This window comes from Xyrauchen texanus, chromosome 10 (genome assembly GCF_025860055.1).
Source record: "Xyrauchen texanus isolate HMW12.3.18 chromosome 10, RBS_HiC_50CHRs, whole genome shotgun sequence".
NCBI classification, from domain to species: Eukaryota; Metazoa; Chordata; class Actinopteri; order Cypriniformes; family Catostomidae; genus Xyrauchen; species Xyrauchen texanus.
In genome coordinates, this window is record NC_068285.1 from 45,286,207 (window position 1) to 45,303,694 (window position 17,488).

At 37.4% G+C, this 17,488-nt stretch overlaps 1 protein-coding gene across 1 annotated transcript in view; it reads left to right on the forward strand.

Moving 5' to 3' along the window:
- The window catches only part of ints8 (integrator complex subunit 8), a 30,577-nt gene extending 13,455 nt beyond the window's left edge, over positions 1–17,122 (forward strand). The window contains 18 exon segments of the mRNA XM_052136523.1: positions 1,229–1,299; positions 1,380–1,555; positions 1,636–1,766; positions 4,237–4,347; positions 5,307–5,511; positions 5,712–5,833; positions 6,147–6,161; positions 6,163–6,332; positions 6,438–6,471; positions 10,294–10,353; positions 10,469–10,530; positions 10,943–11,061; positions 11,250–11,353; positions 11,442–11,492; positions 11,579–11,652; positions 11,728–11,792; positions 16,226–16,269; positions 16,912–17,122. Of these exon segments, the coding sequence (XP_051992483.1) occupies positions 1,229–1,299; positions 1,380–1,555; positions 1,636–1,766; positions 4,237–4,347; positions 5,307–5,511; positions 5,712–5,833; positions 6,147–6,161; positions 6,163–6,332; positions 6,438–6,471; positions 10,294–10,353; positions 10,469–10,530; positions 10,943–11,061; positions 11,250–11,353; positions 11,442–11,492; positions 11,579–11,652; positions 11,728–11,792; positions 16,226–16,269; positions 16,912–17,028 (1,731 nt within the window). The 3' untranslated portion in view covers positions 17,029–17,122.
- The last annotated feature ends 366 nt before the right edge of the window (positions 17,123–17,488 follow it).

The following is a 17,488-nucleotide window of genomic DNA, read 5'->3' on the forward strand; positions in this document are numbered from 1 at the left end:
TTAAAAATGATCTACCTCTCCCAGGTCAAAAATGATGCGAACAGCAGTAAAGTTATTGCATATGCATATGCAATCGACAGCCTTTGTGGCATAATGCTGATTACCACAAAAATGTATTTGGACTCTTCACTCATTTTCTTGAAAAAAAGCAAAAATTGGGGTTTCAGTAACAATCACAATGGAAGTGAATGTGGTCAATTTGTGGAGGGTTTGAATGCAGAAATGTGAATCGTATAATTTTATTAAAACTTCCATTGTTAGTGCCTCACTGGAATCTTGATTTTTTCTTTTTTTAAAGAAAAGGAGGAACGAGACAAAATAATTTTTGTGGTAATCAATATTAGTCACACAAATGCTGTAGATTGAGCTTAAAGGAAAATTTGCTGATAATTTATTCACCCTCAGGCCATCCAAGATGTATCGGAGTTTCTTTCTTCATTAAAACAGAATTTACGATTTTTAGGAAAGTATCACAAGTTTTTAGCTTCATTCAATGCAACTGAATGAACACCAATTTTTGATGTTTCAAAAAGCATATTTATCCACACAACTCTGAATCCACACTCAATGCCTCCCGTCGCTGTCACATGACGTCATCACGTTGACAAGTTCACACTAGAATTCAGAAGTTCCGCTCTGTTTACCACAGAGGAATGTCTTCATGCGAGAGTTAGGTCAATTCAAACGGCTACAGAGAGTTGGTGGAAGCGCCTATTTAAAGTTAAAAACATTTGAATTAGCAATTTGTGTTGACAGGAGTGGTGGTGGCGTAGTGGGCACTAAACTGTTAAGCAGAAGGTTGCTGGTTTGATCCCCACAGCCACCACCATTGTGCCCTTGAGCAAGGCACTTAACTCCAGGTTGCTCCGGTTGGATTGTCCCTGTAATAATTGCACTGTAACTCGCTTTGTATAAAAGCGTCTGCCAAATGCATAAATGTAAACATTACTTGATCGGCTGGAGTCATGTGGATTACTTTGATGTTGACTAAATATGCTTTTTGGACCATCAAAAATTGGTGTCCATTCAGTTGCATTGAATGAAGCTAAAAACCTGCGATACTTTCCTAAATATCTCAAATCTTTCCTGAAAGAAACTCATACACATCTTGGATGGCCTGAGGGTGAGTAAATTATCAGCAAATTGTAATTTTTGTGTGAACTATCTCTTTAACTTATTGAACCCGTAATATTCCTTTAACACTCAAACCGTTCTCATATATCCACAGGTGTGTGCGAGGTCATTGGATAAGGAGCTTGCATCAGAAACATCCAAGAGGAAAATGGCTCTTTTCATCAAGTGAGCACACTTACAATGTTACATGGAAACCACTTTTGCTCTGTCATCTTTCAGCAGATTGTCTGTTGTTTTGGTTGTAGGAGTGTTTGTGAGTGGCTGCAGGATGTTTCTCTGGCCTTCATGGTGTCGTCTCATAAACTCTTCATGGAGCTTCTTCAAGATGAAGAGAAGAAGATGCTGATGGAGCAGATGAGGAGGAAATCAGCCTCTGTCAACCTCAGTGCCAAACCACTGCCGTCATTCTACGACATTCCTGGTGCGTCCTGAACATAGTAGTTGTGATTAATGTTAACGGTACAGACTGAGCAATGCTGGTTGTGTTTTTGCTCTTGACAGCATCGGCGAGTGTGAACATCGCTCAGCTGGAGCAGCAGCTCATTCTGTCTCTGGACGCTCGTCAGATCAGACAGATCCTCATCGAGCTGCACGGCATCACTGAACGACCCTTCTGGAGGGTCAACAGTAAGGTCTGGAAGGACTTCTTTCAGCAGGGGCTCAGAAACCTTGTAGAGGTCACTAATGTGATAATTACGGATGTCCCGATACAGCGCTCAAGTACTGGTATTCTTAAAAATGCTCCACTACCAAAAACCTATACCATTTGACATCATTCATGTTATGTCCTCGTGAAATTATTTAACCTCAAAAGCTGTGAATTAATGAGATAAATGTATAGTTTGCATGTAATTCAAATGTGAGTTCTTGTGAATGTGTGGAGACCGCTGCTCAAACCTTTTAATACTCCAAGACTCATACAGGGAAAACACCGTCATGAGCATCGCACGCTCTGTTTGTAGCAGATGACAGTAAACAGAGTGCAAATATATGTTGTAGTGTGAGGCAGCCTTTTGCAGTTTAATAATGACTTTGAATCATGTAGCGACTGGGAATGTGTCATCATAACATCAGAGCTTCTTGGTCAAAGCAGCACAGAAACACTTCAAAGTAAACGTTCAGTCAAAATTCAAGTTACATTTATAGGAAAAGTAAAACAGAAACATATCACTGCTGTGAAGTTCTTTAATATTCACTGTAATAATAATAAATCAGTAGTAATTGTATAATCTCACATCTGTGATGCACTTTATTTAACAAATTAGATTTGAATTGTTCTGTGAGGTTCTGTATATACAAGCTTTTCATTTGATAAAAAATAATACAATATTATGTTGAAAATTAATGGTTATATTTTAATTTGATTAAAGCTTTAATAAATTTATTTAAAAACCATTTTGATGATAAAATTGAAATAAACAGTTGATATGGAGTTTAGAAAAAAAAAACTGTATCTGTTCTCTTACTCGTTCTCAAAAAATGGAATCGGACATAGGTTTGTGTGGTTTACCAGTACTATTGGATTATCACCATACCAAAAAAATTTAAACGGTTCAATATCATCTTGTTGCTAATTTTGGTTACATATTACCATTGTTTGCTGTCATTAGTAAAATGAGATGAGATGTGACAAATTTTAGATGAAATCAATGACAATCATTGGATATGGCCAAATGTGATAATTAAACAGCAGAAGGATATAATGTAATTAAATAACACACAATCACATGCGCTGCACGCTACAGAATAAACAAGAGGTGCTGCTCTGCCATCTGCTTCACAAACACACACACAAACGCAACACACACTGCTGGTGCTTGATTTTCATGCGGTGTGTTTACAGTATAAACAGCTGTTAACACTTAAATGAACTCCTCCGGTGCAGCTCAGAGATTTCAGCTCGAGAGACGTGACAGGAGAATCCCAGCACTAATGGGAAGCTTGATATAGCTAACCCGTCCAAAACAGGAAGAACTCAGAGGTCTGTCAAAATAAAAGTTTCCGCTTAAATTAAATTATTCAAATGGAGGCGTGAAATTGAAGACAGAAAAATATAACTACTCTATAAAAATGTAATATTCCAAAAGTAGCAATAATACTCATAATAACAATGTTAAATGGTTGTTTTAATATGATTATTATCTGTAAGCAATATAAAAAAGTGATTTATCAGCATGTTGTGATTCGGCCATAGCAGCATTGTGCCACTGGTAAACAGATTTGTTTTTCATTAATAATGTGAAGCTCTGTTGTGCAGTATTTTATTTTACCAAGAATACGTGTATATTTATATATATAAGTATATAATATATAATTATTTCGATTTTTTTAATAATGCTGTATCAATTTGATTAAACACCATTTGATCATAACATAACATGGAATCCAGAAAAATTCAAATTCATAATTTGTAAAACTGAGACTTTATGCAGTTCTTTTAATCAAATCATTTTCTGTGTAATTTCATAAAAAATCTGAGGCTTTTATTTGTTGATTATAGTATCAATACCGAGGTACCAGGGCTGGTATCGTACCAAAGCCAAAATGTTGGTGTTAGAGCAACGCTATCGGGACATCCCTAGTGATAATTTGTCCTAATATGTAATAAAGTTTGGTCCTTATTAAAAAGAAATGTGCCAGAAGGGTGTTTGGTGGATACAGTACTAGGTCAGCTAATTTAAGTTTATGTTTCCACATATTACAGTAATTTTGCCATGTACACTGATTTTTTTTTTGTAACACCAGGTAGTCACACATTAATATACAGTATAATATTGTATAAAATATAAAAATAATATTATGGGTTCACTACAAGTTAAGCTCAATGGACAGCATTTGTGGCATAATGCTGATAACCGCAAAAAATCATTTTAATTCATCCCTCCTTTTCTTTCAAAATAAGCTAAAATCGAGGTTACAGTGAGGCAATCTCACTGTCATTTTTGGAGGGTTTAAATGCAGATGTGAAGTTTATAATGCATCATGCATTTATTTTGCTGTTCAGACAACAATCTACTACACCAAAGCACAGACTTGACTCTTACATGCCAAAATATGGTTTCTTTTTGCTACCAGTGACTTTCATTTGAACTTTTCCTGTAGTGGGAGGTTCCTGCTGACTATGTAAACATCATACTGTCATTAAAAGACAGTCTGACGCGAGACCTGCTGTATATTCTCATGGCCAAGGGTCTGCACTGCATCAATATAAAGGTGACTCACTTTAAAATCATGAACATGCTCTACATGGCTTAATAATATTTAGAGACTGCCCTCCAGTTAACATGTTTGGCTATTCCAGCAATTCAAGTCCAGACAAATCTTAAATGTTACACAGTGACTTTCTAGAGAATTGTCTTTTAACTTAGGGAGGGAGGGCCTTTTACTGTTTCTGAATGAACCCCTTAAACTCTGCAGTCCACTCATAGGCTAAGATATTCAATGAATCAATTAGGGATGGTGCATGAACTGAAAATGAGGCTGAATGTCTGTGGATGAGCACATCTGTGTGGGGTGAAATGTGTTAGACCGCCACCTTCATTTCAGATCTGTGATCTCTTCTAGTGCTTGCTGCCCTCTAGTGGAGTGAAAGAAGAACAGAACCAGAATTACATGCTTACAAAGTTAGAATGGCAAAAAAAATAAAGAATATGTTTTTTTTTTTTTTTTTACTTGTCATCATAAGAATGTTAAAATAAGCAATATTGTTTTTGAATAATTGGAGTCTAATTTGAATTTATTCATTTGGGGGGTTTCTTTTTTTGCAATAACTCCACAGTATGTTTGAATGGTGAGCTTTTAATTTGTGTGTGAAAAATTGCAGGCGGCAGCTCAAAAATGCATTAAATGAGTTATATTATTATCAGTAAGTTTGTTTTATTTAGGGTGCATATTTCTTTCTAACCATATATACAGTACAAAGTGTGTCATCATTTCATGGCAACCACTTCAACTAAATCCATTTATTACAATAGATTCTTCATCTAACTATTTAGTCTGTACCCTAAAAAATAACAATAATGTTTTATGTGACATATATATGTAGACTACAACACTTCAACAAATATATCAGACATGTTTACTTACACATATTTCATAAGCCCTTGTTCATTTCATCAGTGATTATATTCTTATTGTCTCTTCATGTGTCTTTTTGTGTTAACGTGTTGCAGAGTTTTGCGCATGCTCGTCAGCTGTTTGACACGTGTTTGGAGGTGGTGACGGAGTTTTCTCCTAAGCTGCGTCAGGTCATGCTCAACGAGATCCTGCTGCTGGAGGTCAGAGGTCATGAGACGGCTGCTGCCGATGGTAACATGGAGAGACCTCCACCAGACCTGGTCAGCAGAGTCCGCGGTTACCTGGAGACGAGGATTCACGGTGTGTTTTGGTGATTGTGTTGAGAACTGATCATTAATAAATTTGTCTAATATTTAGCTTGAATCAGATGCTGAACCGATCGCTCTGCTCCAGTTGCTCTCTGAATATCGAGAAATAATTTGTGTCATACGATCATGCGCTCAGCTAACAATAAGAATGCAGCAATCTTACAGGTTATGTTATAAATGAATCCCCCCCAGATATTCCTCTGCGTCAGTTAGTTGGTGAGGAGTGTGTGGTGTTCATGCTCAACTGGAGAGAGAACGAGTATCTGACGCTGCAGGTGCCACAGTCACTGGTCAACAACAACCCTTATATAAAGGTGTGTGTGCTCTAGATTATCTAGCTCTGCTCCAAAACCTGTATAACTGTCTACATATGTAGCTACCTTTCTAAGGTAATGTTCTAGCTGACATGGAAACCCATTTGTGTCCGTGGCGAGCCAATGGTGTCTTTAAATGCTGTTTAGTTGGACTTCTCACTAGGTTTTGGAATGAGCTACATGAGATGCATTTCTGAGGTTGATATTAGTACACAGTTTAAACATGTTCACTAAGTCACGTCAGATCCAGATTTCTAACTTGATTCTCTCCTTGTGTATTTCCGACAAATTCTGCATCCTGTGAGCGGTGCAGTTGGGTCAGCTGATTCGCGTCCACCTGTAAGGAGCTGCCGGGGCCTAAAGAGAGCCGCCGCACAGCTAAAGAGCTCTGGGAAGTGATCGTGCAGATCTGCAGTGTGTCCAGTCAACACAAGCGCAGCAGTGACGGAAGAGTCAGTCTGCTCAAACACAGAGAGACCTCGCTCGGCATTCTGCCCAGGTCAGAGAGACACACATGAGGAATAATGCCTCTAACTCAACCAGACCAATGAGAACACGTATTATTTGAATGCATTGATGCATTTTCTCTGTTTGTTGACTTCAGGAGCAAATTCATGACATTTATGAAGAAACTACGGGTAAGTGTGACATTTATCCACAAATGGGTCATTCTGTGTCAACTCATCCAGAGGTCCACACCTCAGTGTTGTTTTTGATCATTTTTTACTAGATTATTGATGATGGAAACCAAAATAGTAAATGCTATGGACAATTATTTACTAAGTAATCCATTATTTTATAGATGGGGGTCAAAAAGACACTTTTCACCAGTGATTTTGGAGCAAAACTACAGGATATTAAATCACTTTAGAAAGGTGCTAGCATCATTATTTTTTTACACAGAGATGTGGGTCAGTTAATAAAATCAGTTGATTTCAGCAGCTTTTGTTGCACTGTAAGTCAATGGTGTGAGTCTAAAAATGAGAGAAACCAGGTTGAGTAGCACAGGTGTCTGTGGAACCCAATCTGGAATCCCGCTGGACTCAAGTGCACTTTCATGCATTAGATATAGAGCGTGCGAAAGTCACTTGAAACACGGCTGTGTGATTCAGATATTCAGAGCGCGAGATTAATGTCAATGAATTTGCTTCGGCGGCCTGAAATTTAGATTGGGCGGCTGCTGAAAAATGGTCAGTACCTGAAAAACCCTGTTTCTTCTATTCTCTCAGTCTCACATAAAGCCGCTCTCTCTTCCTCCTCCATTTCTCTGACAGAATGTGTACCACGTACATGTTACGTGAATAGAATGAAGTGCACTTGTCTTGCATGCGGTGATTTTGTGTAAACTCGATACAGGCGATAATCCAAAATGTATACCAGTTGCCAAATTTCAACCGGTTTATCATGTCTACGGTATATTGCCCACCCCTATTCCTGAGAAGTATTACAAATATCTTAATATCCTTTAAGATTGTGGTTAAGAACAAACTTTCCTTTTGGAAGATACAAATGTAAGGCCCTATTTGGAGATACTGGGCTCTAAATGTAACTTCATGTGCTAATTGTTCACCTTTACCTATTTGTAATTGTTGAAAACCAAATGTGGATTGGACAAGAAAAATGTGCTTAATACCATCTGACCCACATTTGGTTTTCAACTAGAGATTCACTCACCGAGCACTTTTATTAGGAACACCTGTACACCTAATTATTCATGTGATCTAATCAGCCAATTGTTCTTGGCTGACAGAAGTGGAATCCGATGTTGTCTTCTGCTGTTTTAGCCCATGCATCTCAAGGTTCGACATGTTGTGCATTCTGAGATGATATTCTTCTCATCACAATTGTACAGAGCAGTTATCTGAGTTACCGTAGACTTTATCAGTTTGAACCAGTTTGGTCATTCTCTGTTGACCTCTCTCATCAACAAGACATTTCCATCCACAGAACTGACGCTCACTGGATGTTTTTTGTTTTTGGCACTATTCTGTAAATTCTAGAGACTGTTGTGTGTGAAAATCCCAGAAATACTCAAACCAGCCCATCTGACACCAACAATCATGCCACAGTCCAAATCACTGAGATCAAATTTTTTTCCCCATTCTGATGGTTGATGTGAACATTAACTGAAGCGCCTGACCTGTATCTGCATGATTGTATGCATTGCACTGCTGTCATATGATTGGCTGATTAATCGCATGAATAAGTAGATGTTCAGGTGTACAAAAGTGCTCCGTAAGGAGTGTTTATTGGTTTTAATGATTAATCTGAAGCCGGCACTGGTGGGTTCTGCTGTTAGAACGGCTTTGTTCTACAGTATAACAGCAGTGAAATAAAAACAATCTCTGACACCTCGTGGGGATTTGCTGTATCTAAATATTTCATCATTGAAAATATTCATCCATGTTTTTATCCTCATTTTAATGCATTTTTTTGTTATTTTGATTAGAACTGTTTTAAATTGAAGCGAGCGACTATCTGGAAATTTGCCCTTTCAGCACACGCATCGTGTCTTGTGAATAATTCTAAACATTATTCCTCATTAAACCTCATCAGGTAAAATATAAACATATAGGCTTTGAAAAGATTCATTTGCTTAATACTTATGGAGTAATAGGCAGGCTCTCCCACTTTAGAAAAACAACATGCATAATTATGTAATGGACCTATGACCTTTAGTAAATTTTGACCCATGGCATTCAATATTATTGCTTTCATTTTCAATGATGTTTCTTCAGAAAAAGTATTAACAATAAAACATTTTAGCAAGTGAAGTTTCTGAAATTTGGTTTATTTGACAATACATACAGTAAATATGTTTAAACATGCCTATACATAGTAAATCCAGACAAACTGATAATTTTGCAGATCAGTATTATAATATATATATATATCATGTATTATAAGTCAGATAGTTGTGCTGATGCTGATTGCTCCATACAGCCATGACTGTCTTAACTTATTGCTTTAAAAAACATTAAGCGTGGTTGTAATGAGTGTACAGTGAGGGATAAAAGTATTTGATCCCCTGATGATATAGTACGTTTGCCCACTGACAAACAAATGATCACCTATAATTTTAATAGTAGGTTAATTTGAACAATGAGAGACAGAATAACAACAACAAAAATCCAGAAAAACGCATGTCAAAAATGTTATAAATTGAATTGCATTTTAATGAGGGAAATAAGTATTCGACCCCTCTGCAAAACATGACTCAGTACTTGGTGGCAAAACCCTTGTTGGCAATCACAGAGGTCAGACGTTTCTTGTTGTTGGCCACCAGGTTTGCACACATCTCAGGAGGGATTTTGTCCCACTCCTCTTTGCTGATCTTCTCCAAGTCATTAAGCTTTTGAGGCTGACGTTTGGCAACTCGAACCTTCAGCTCCCTCCACAGATTTTCTATGGGATTAAGGTCTGGAGACTGGCTAGGCCACTCCAGGACCTTAATGTGCTTCTTCTTGAGCCACTCCTTTGTTGCCTTGACCGTGTGTTTTGGGTCATTGTGACGCTGGAATACCCATCCACGACCCATTTTCAATGCCCTGGCTGAGGGAAGGAGGTTCTCACCCAAGATTTGACAGTAAATGGCCCCGTCCATCGTCCCTTTGATGCGGGGAAGTTGTCCTGTCCCCTTAGCAGAAAAACAAAAGCATAATGTTTCCACCTCCATGTTTGACGGTGGGGATGGTGTTCTTGGGGTCATAGGCAGCATTCATCCTCCTCCAAACACGGCGAGTTGAGTTGATGCCAAAGAGCTCGATTTTGGTCTCATCTGACCACAACACTTTCACCCAGTTCTCCTCTGAATCATTCAGATGTTCATTGGCAAACTTCAGACGGGCCTGTACATGTGCTTTCTTGAGCAGGGGGACCTTGCGTGCGCTGCAAGATTTCAGTCCTTTACGGCGTAGTGTGTTACCAATTGTTTTCTTGGTGACTATGGTCCCAGCTGCCTTGAGATCATTGACAAGATCCTCCCGTGTAGTTCTGGTAATAATAATCGCACCAACTGTTGTCACCTTCTCACCAAGCTGCTTGGCGATGGTCTTGTAGCCCATTCCAGCCTTGTGTATATCTACAATCTTGTCCCTGACATCCTTGGACAGCTCTTTGGTCTTGGCCATGGTGGAGAGTTTGGAATGTGATTGATTGATTGCTTCTCCCTTTAAGAGTGTGCTCCTAATCTCAGCTCGTTACCTGTATAAAAGACACCTGGGAGCCAGAAATCTGATTGAGAGGGGGTTGAATACTTATTTCCCTCATTAAAATGCAATTTATTTTTGACATGCGTTTTTCTGGATTTGTTTGTTGTTATTCTGTCTCTCACTGTTCAAATTAACCTACCATTAAAATTATAGACTGATAATTTCTTTGTCAGTGGGCAAGCGTACAAAATCAGCAGGGGATCAAATACTTTTTTCCACAATAACTGTATGTTAAATGTTGTGTTTTAGGAGCCGCTGGTTCTGACGACACTCATCTCTTTGTTTGTGAGGCTGCATAGTATCGTACGGGTATGTGCTAACACACCATATACAACATTATAAATAATAGCTTGATCTGAAATGTACAGCTGCTGCTTAAATGGTTCATTTTGTTTGTGTACACATGTGTATGATGTTTTTTCAGGATGATATAGTGAATGAAGTGACAGCGGAACATCTGTCCATATGGCCCTCATCTCTAGCCAAGTACGTCACAACATGTCCATCAAATCATATCTTGTATATGTTTATATCTGTATACGTGTGATCAGTTTGATGTCCCAGGAGATGATTATTATTACAACTTACAGAGTTCAACCATTTCTTTGTTACATGACGGTCTCATTCAAATTGAATTGGAAACTTTTGTACCAGATCTTCATCAATTACTTTTGGCACTTTTTAAATGACTTTTGATATCTAGATTGGACTGTTTTGTTTCATTTTATTAACAATATTGAAACCAATTATTCAATATTAAGCTATGAAAATCATTTATAAAAATACAAAATATTACATGATTAAAACTATGATCATCTAAACAGTGAAAAAACTTTTCAATATTTATTATGTGGTTTATAAGGTTTGATTAGATGGTGAAATGTTGATTTTCCTGCAGTTTACAGTCAGTGGATGTTGAAGCTGTGGTGCTCACATTAAAGGAGTTGGTGAATTACGCTCTCAGTCTGAACCCAAACAATCAGTCGTGGCTCTGCACGCAGGCCGACATTTACTTTGGTAAGACGCATGTTCACTTCCATAAACACATCCAGTACACCTTCAATACACTCATACTGTATACAAGCCACATTACAGGCCAATAAACAACAAAGTATTTATACCTGATAAGTGGCAGTATGAAGATATTCATAGAGATTCAACTTGTTGTGCGTGTTTAAAATGTAGTGTGGCCTTTTTTTCGGCAGTGACTAACCAGTACTCTGCAGCGATGCATTATTACCTGCAGGCAGGAACCGTGTGTTCAGATTACTTCACTAAACCAGTTCCACCTGATGTCTACACCGACCAGGTACTTACCAACTACTACAAGAACATTGGTTTCTTTTTTGTAATTAAAAAGCCCCCTAATGTGAGGTATGTTGTGCATGTGTGTGCAGGTGCTGAAGAGAATGATCAAGTGTTGCTCGCTGTTGAACTGTCACACTCAGGTAATGATGATGTCATTGCACCCTCATGAGTGTCATCTCAGTGTAGTGTATTGGATAAACTCATGATGTGATTGTTTTCACTGCAGGTGGCTGTTCTTTGTCAGTTTCTGCGAGAAGTCGACTACATGACGGCATTTAAAGCTCTACAAGAGCAGAACAGGTGAACTCACGAACATGCTGCATTAACGCTTGCTTTACTGAATTCTCCAGTATTAAAGTATCTTTGTTTTATCAGTCACGACTCCATGGACTCCTTCTACGACTACATCTGGGACGTGACCATTCTGGAATATCTGACATGTATCCTTTAAAAAAAGACACATTGAAATCATCCGGTCTCTATATAGAGCACACTGCACTGCGAAGTCAAAGATGTGAATTTAAATTAGCAAACATATTTAATGAACAAACATGCAAAGGGAACAGATGTGTTTAAAGATGTCAGATCTTCTGTAAGCTGTTAACTTATTTAAAGGTGCTTTTAGGCGATTTTAGCGTTCTGAAGCTTTCACGTGATTGAGACTTTGAATTAGATTGAATTTTTTGGTAATTATATTATTAAAACGAATTCCAGGGTAATATAACACATTTATATTTAAAAATGGATCATTTTTTATTTATTTTTTTAAAGCGAGATTTACGTTGATAAATTAGGCAGAAACACATCATCACAGTCTGAAAAAGCTCTATTTTGAGACCAAAAAGGCGAGAAGGGTATCCACATTCTCCTGAGCAACCACTGGGTGGTGCCATGATGAGCTCAGAATAAATAATGATGAAAACATTGGAGACCGGAAATTGAACAGAGCCAAATCGTGGAACACTTCAGCATTCAGTATAAAGGTAGATAGCTGCAGGAATTGCTTCAAAAAGGGGCGGTCGCTCCAAACTACCATATAGAGAGCCCCTTACCTAACCCTTTCCTAACCTTAACTGGAAGTGATGCCCCCTTTTGGAGTAACCCCACCCCCATTTGGAGGTCTCCGGCCTGCAGCTATACATTCTTGAGAAAAAAGGAAAAAAGAGCAGCATTGTTTGTTCCTGTGGCTGTCAAATTCAACAGTGGCACAATAGCGCCCTCAACTAACAAACATTATGAATCATAGTTTTAATGATCCTCTTCAAATTCAACACTATGAGAATGAGCAAAATGATTGACAGGCCAAAAGCATCAATGTCCGCAGACTAGTGTTGTCACGGTACCAAAATTTCAGTACCAATATCTGTGAAATTTCACAGTACTCGATACCATTTTCGGTACCAAAGTAAAACACAAAAACAGGTTACTAAACAACACTCTTTTATTAACAAAGTCTTCAAAACATTCGCAGCAGAACTAAGAACAGAAATATGCCATTGTGCAACACTTTAATTTAAATATATTTTTAAATATAACAAAACTGAACAAAGTATTTTTGAACACTTATATAAGATTTGCTTCAACTTTTAATTTGTTTTTACCAAGTTTTAAAACAAATCCTAAATAAACAAGCATTAAAAAAATAAATTAATAAAAAACAAATTCCAAACTAATGTGCAAAGTGCTCTCTTATTAATAAAGCTGCATTTTGCCATTTTTCTTCATGATGAGAAATTTATATGGACATATATAGATATTATGATTAAATAAGTTCTAATCTAGCTGCATGAAGCGTCCGCGATTGAGGAATGATGTCCCCAAGGCAGAGTCTCTCTCAGCCGGGAGCAGTTTCAATCAGAGGCCAGACCATTTTATTTTCACACTAGCAACCACTTCTCTGTAGTCCAAAGCTGGTGAGAGGGTATTCTTTGAGTTTTGCTCTGGCTGGGCCTGTTTCTACAGTTCCTAAATCTTCCACTCTAGTACTATCCTCAACATCCTCTCTCCTCCCTGAATCATCTGTGATGCAAAAGAACAGATACAGCACATAACTTATTGCAAATCAGCTTTAAACAACTAATTCATCAAGTGCTACATATGTCAAATTGTAGACCAATACCATTGAAGAACATGTATTGGGAAGAGCAGATCAGTGGGATTGCCCTAAGATCTATCATGATTCTTGAATTTTCATGTACATTAACATAAAGTCATCACAAAAGAGTTATATTATAGTGAGTAAAGTGAAGATTTTTTTTTATATAAATAATTTATATTTTTTGACATAAATAGTCAAAATGATGTATAAGATCCTAAGTTAAAGCAATACATGAATGACTTTAGTCTAAGTTCATTGACACACTATGGCATCGAACTGTATATAATTCTCATCATCTCTATGAGAATAATTCATCTGTCAAAATCCTTTCATTAGGATCATTGAGATAAACAATGTTTCACTTTTAACTTTCTCTAAAGTAAAGTGACTGATTCATTGTTACAGGTTTCCATGCCTGATTCTGGCACATCTTTGCTACCCTTTACAAAACTATTTAAATCAAATCAAAGTGTATATTTCCTACAAACTAATATCACAAAACAAGTCACACATACAGTTTATGCTAATGCTTATTGGTTATCCTTAGCGAAACAACACCTGATAAACAGTGTTACAATGAATGCAAACTTTAATACAGTGAAAAAGACACTCGATTAGCGCAACATAACATGTAACATGTATATAAATAATTTCCAACATTCTTTTGAATGTCCATGTACTAAAATAAAATATTTGATGCCATGAGTGAACCTTCATTTACTGTTACTATTATTTTGAATGGCCATGGAAAATTAAGCAATGTGATAATTTGACCTGGTCAGAAAAAGAAGTCTGTTAATTTACCTGATGAACTTTCACCTTTCGCTGACCCTTTATGCGTGGCAGAGCTAATGTGTGCTTCTAAATCACTTGCACCTTTATTAGCAACTGACACATAAGTACTAGCTTTACATGTCATACATTCTGCTTCCTACGGATCTCCACCTGGATGAAAGCATGGGGAGTATTTGAGCAAATCTTCTGTAAATTTGTACTTTCTTTTGGGCATTGTTTCCACTCAGCGGTCATTTGCTGCTACTGTCAAGCAACTGTTTTGAGATTGGAGAGATTGACAGGCAGGAATTTGGCCAATAGTTGCTGCATGCCTCTTATAATCGACCAATTGGTGTGCGAGAAGGCGGGACTTACTAATAAAGTATTAGACCAGATACACATCATAATCAAACTACAGCCGAATCCCAGACATTTTTGCAAATTTAGAAATCCCGGCCAGACGCATTTTTAAGGTCCGAAAAAGAGGACGTATGGTCACCCTACTACTGTGGGTGAAAGCCAGCCAGATAATGATCTTCAGACTTTAAGGACCAAAAAAGAATTGTAAATTCTTACCCACTGACTTTCGGAAAAATCCCCAAAGCCTCATTTGCTTAATTTTTGCTGTCTTTCCTGCTAACTGCCATTAACTCACCACTAACTAACGTTAGTTGATGTCAACGACTGTGCAAGCTACTCCTCTACCTGCTGCATATTCAACAGAGAGGAAGAAACGGAGTCGCCCATAGGCTACAGACAGCAAAGAAGCTTATTCTATTGGCTAGATTATTTTTAAGACCTATGTCTGTTTTTACAGGCTGTATGCAGTATGTGCAAAGCCAAAGCACAATGAAATAAGGCAACTTATGATTTTTCCGGTTTCATATTTGTCAGTCAACTTTTCAAAATACATTCGGGGCTACACTCAAAACATTCGGGGCTGAAGCCCCGGCAAAATTGGCTGACGCCGCGTCTGGTTTCAATCTCTCCCCTTAGATCGGGACATTCGCGCAATTTATAGAAGAGGCACCGACCGCACAGAGAAATGCCAGTTTCTGAGTTTATAGTTATTAACATGATCTGCTTCTGTATTATTTGAACTTTAATAAAGCAATTTTACTGCATTTAAGATGTTACGCCGGGATGTTTCCTTTAAAGGGCTCCGCCTCCGTTTATTCCACAACGGTACATGCTTCTGAATGTACTTTTTTAACCATTCCCTAATACTTTGGGATCTACATAAAATAAACTGTGAAAGTTTCAAGTGCATTTGGACTGATCTGTGTAATTCTTCCTCCATCAGACGTGAACTGCTGCTCTCACGCGATATCATTACAGTTTAATGTGATTTCATGTTACGTTAAATGAGATCAAACGACTATTCAACAACGAACATTTTTCTCGTCAATTTTGTATTTTCGACGATGTCGATAATGTCGACTAAACATTTCAGCCCTAATGATAATATGCTTTTAAACTCACCTGCTTTATTTGCTTGAATAAATCCGGGTGTCTGTCCTTCATGTGCTTTATTAAGTTTGATGTGTTTCCTCCATTCATCAGAAAATTGTGAAAGCAGCGTTTACAAACAGGTTTTTGCTGGTCTGTGATGTTTCCCTAACCTATGAATTTCCAAACCTGGCTTTTTCCACTTTTCTTTCGACAAGATTCAGTTGAGACTCCGCAGCAGCAGCTTTGCTTGTCGTCATCTTTTTTCTTGTTGTGAGCGTTCAAAAGTTCCCGCTGAATGGGAATCGTGTAGACCCGGTACTCTGTACCTCCAGAAATTCTGGTATCGTAAATAATTTTTTGTTTGAGTACCGGTATTTTTGACAACACTACCGCAGACACATTTTTGTTTGCCGTTTACAAAATCTACAGCTGTATTAGAGACCGTTGAGATATTTCAATAATATCTTTAAGGGAGTAGAAACATGTTTTGCATACTTTTACATGAAAAATAATCACTTTCAGCACCTTAACCGTAGCCTTTGTCTTCAGATATTCACCACAAACGAGGAGAGAGTGACAAAAGACAAGTTGCGGTGAGACTTCATTTCTTTTGTTGTCCATGATGATTCAAGAGTCGGTAACATCACACCACTGTGTTTATAGAACATTGTTTTTTGTAGATTTGCCTGAAAACACTTACAGTTGATGTCAGAAGTTTACATACAACTCATTTTCACAAAAAAAAAAAACAAAAAGCAAAGAGTCACTGAGTTTAAAATACATCCTCAGGTACACCTCCAATTCAGAAATCAGAAGCTAATTGTCTAACAGATTGACATTTTCTGGAATTTTCCAAGCTGCTTAAAGGCACAGTTAACAGGTTTATGTAAACTTCTGACCCACTGGAATTGTGATAGTCAATTAAAAGTGAAACAATCTGTCTGTAAACAATTGTTGGAAGAATTACTCATGTCATGCACAAAGTAGATGTCCTAAACAACTTGCCAAAACTATAGTTTCCTAATATTAAATCTGTGGAGTGGTTAAAAAATAAGATTTAATGACTTAAGTCTTAGCTAAGGTAAACTTCTGACTTCAGCTGTATGTCCACTGGTGATTAAATACACTTTTATGACTATTTGTGCAGAAGTGTTTGATTTTCAATTGTCTGTCACAAAGTAAACTGAAGCAGTTCAGTGTTCTCTATACTGATGATGTGAAATGTGTTTGAACAGATCAAGGCGATCGGACAGGCGGAGCTGAACTCCAGTAACCCAGAGGACGTCCTGCAGCTTGCAGCACAGAAAAGGAAGAAGAGATTCCTGCAGGCCATGGCCAAACTCTACTTTTAAATTCACTCCAAAAGAGAGTGACAGTGCTTTTGTTTTATATCATTTTTTTATTGGCAAAAACAATTCAAATAAATATGCTTAACCTAATTCTCATCAATTGAATTTGGTTATTTCTATACACACAGCATGTGCACAAAGATGTATATTTATATACACAATTTTCAGTGGTCAAATATGTATTCCATTTACACAATTTTGTGTTGCAATGAATGATCATTAATACACAATTTAATGCCTTTGACCAGTTTCACTTTTGCTAATGTAAATAGCTTACATTTATATACAAATGAACAATATACTGTCTAAAAAACACATCAGATTGACAGTCTTGTGAATCCAAAACAGATACAAAAAAATAAAATAATCCTGAGGCCTGCTCCTGTTTCTGTACAAATTTTGCACTATTAAGTTTAAAAGAACCTCCGTCAAAACATAACCACATAAATTAAGTCTATTTGGA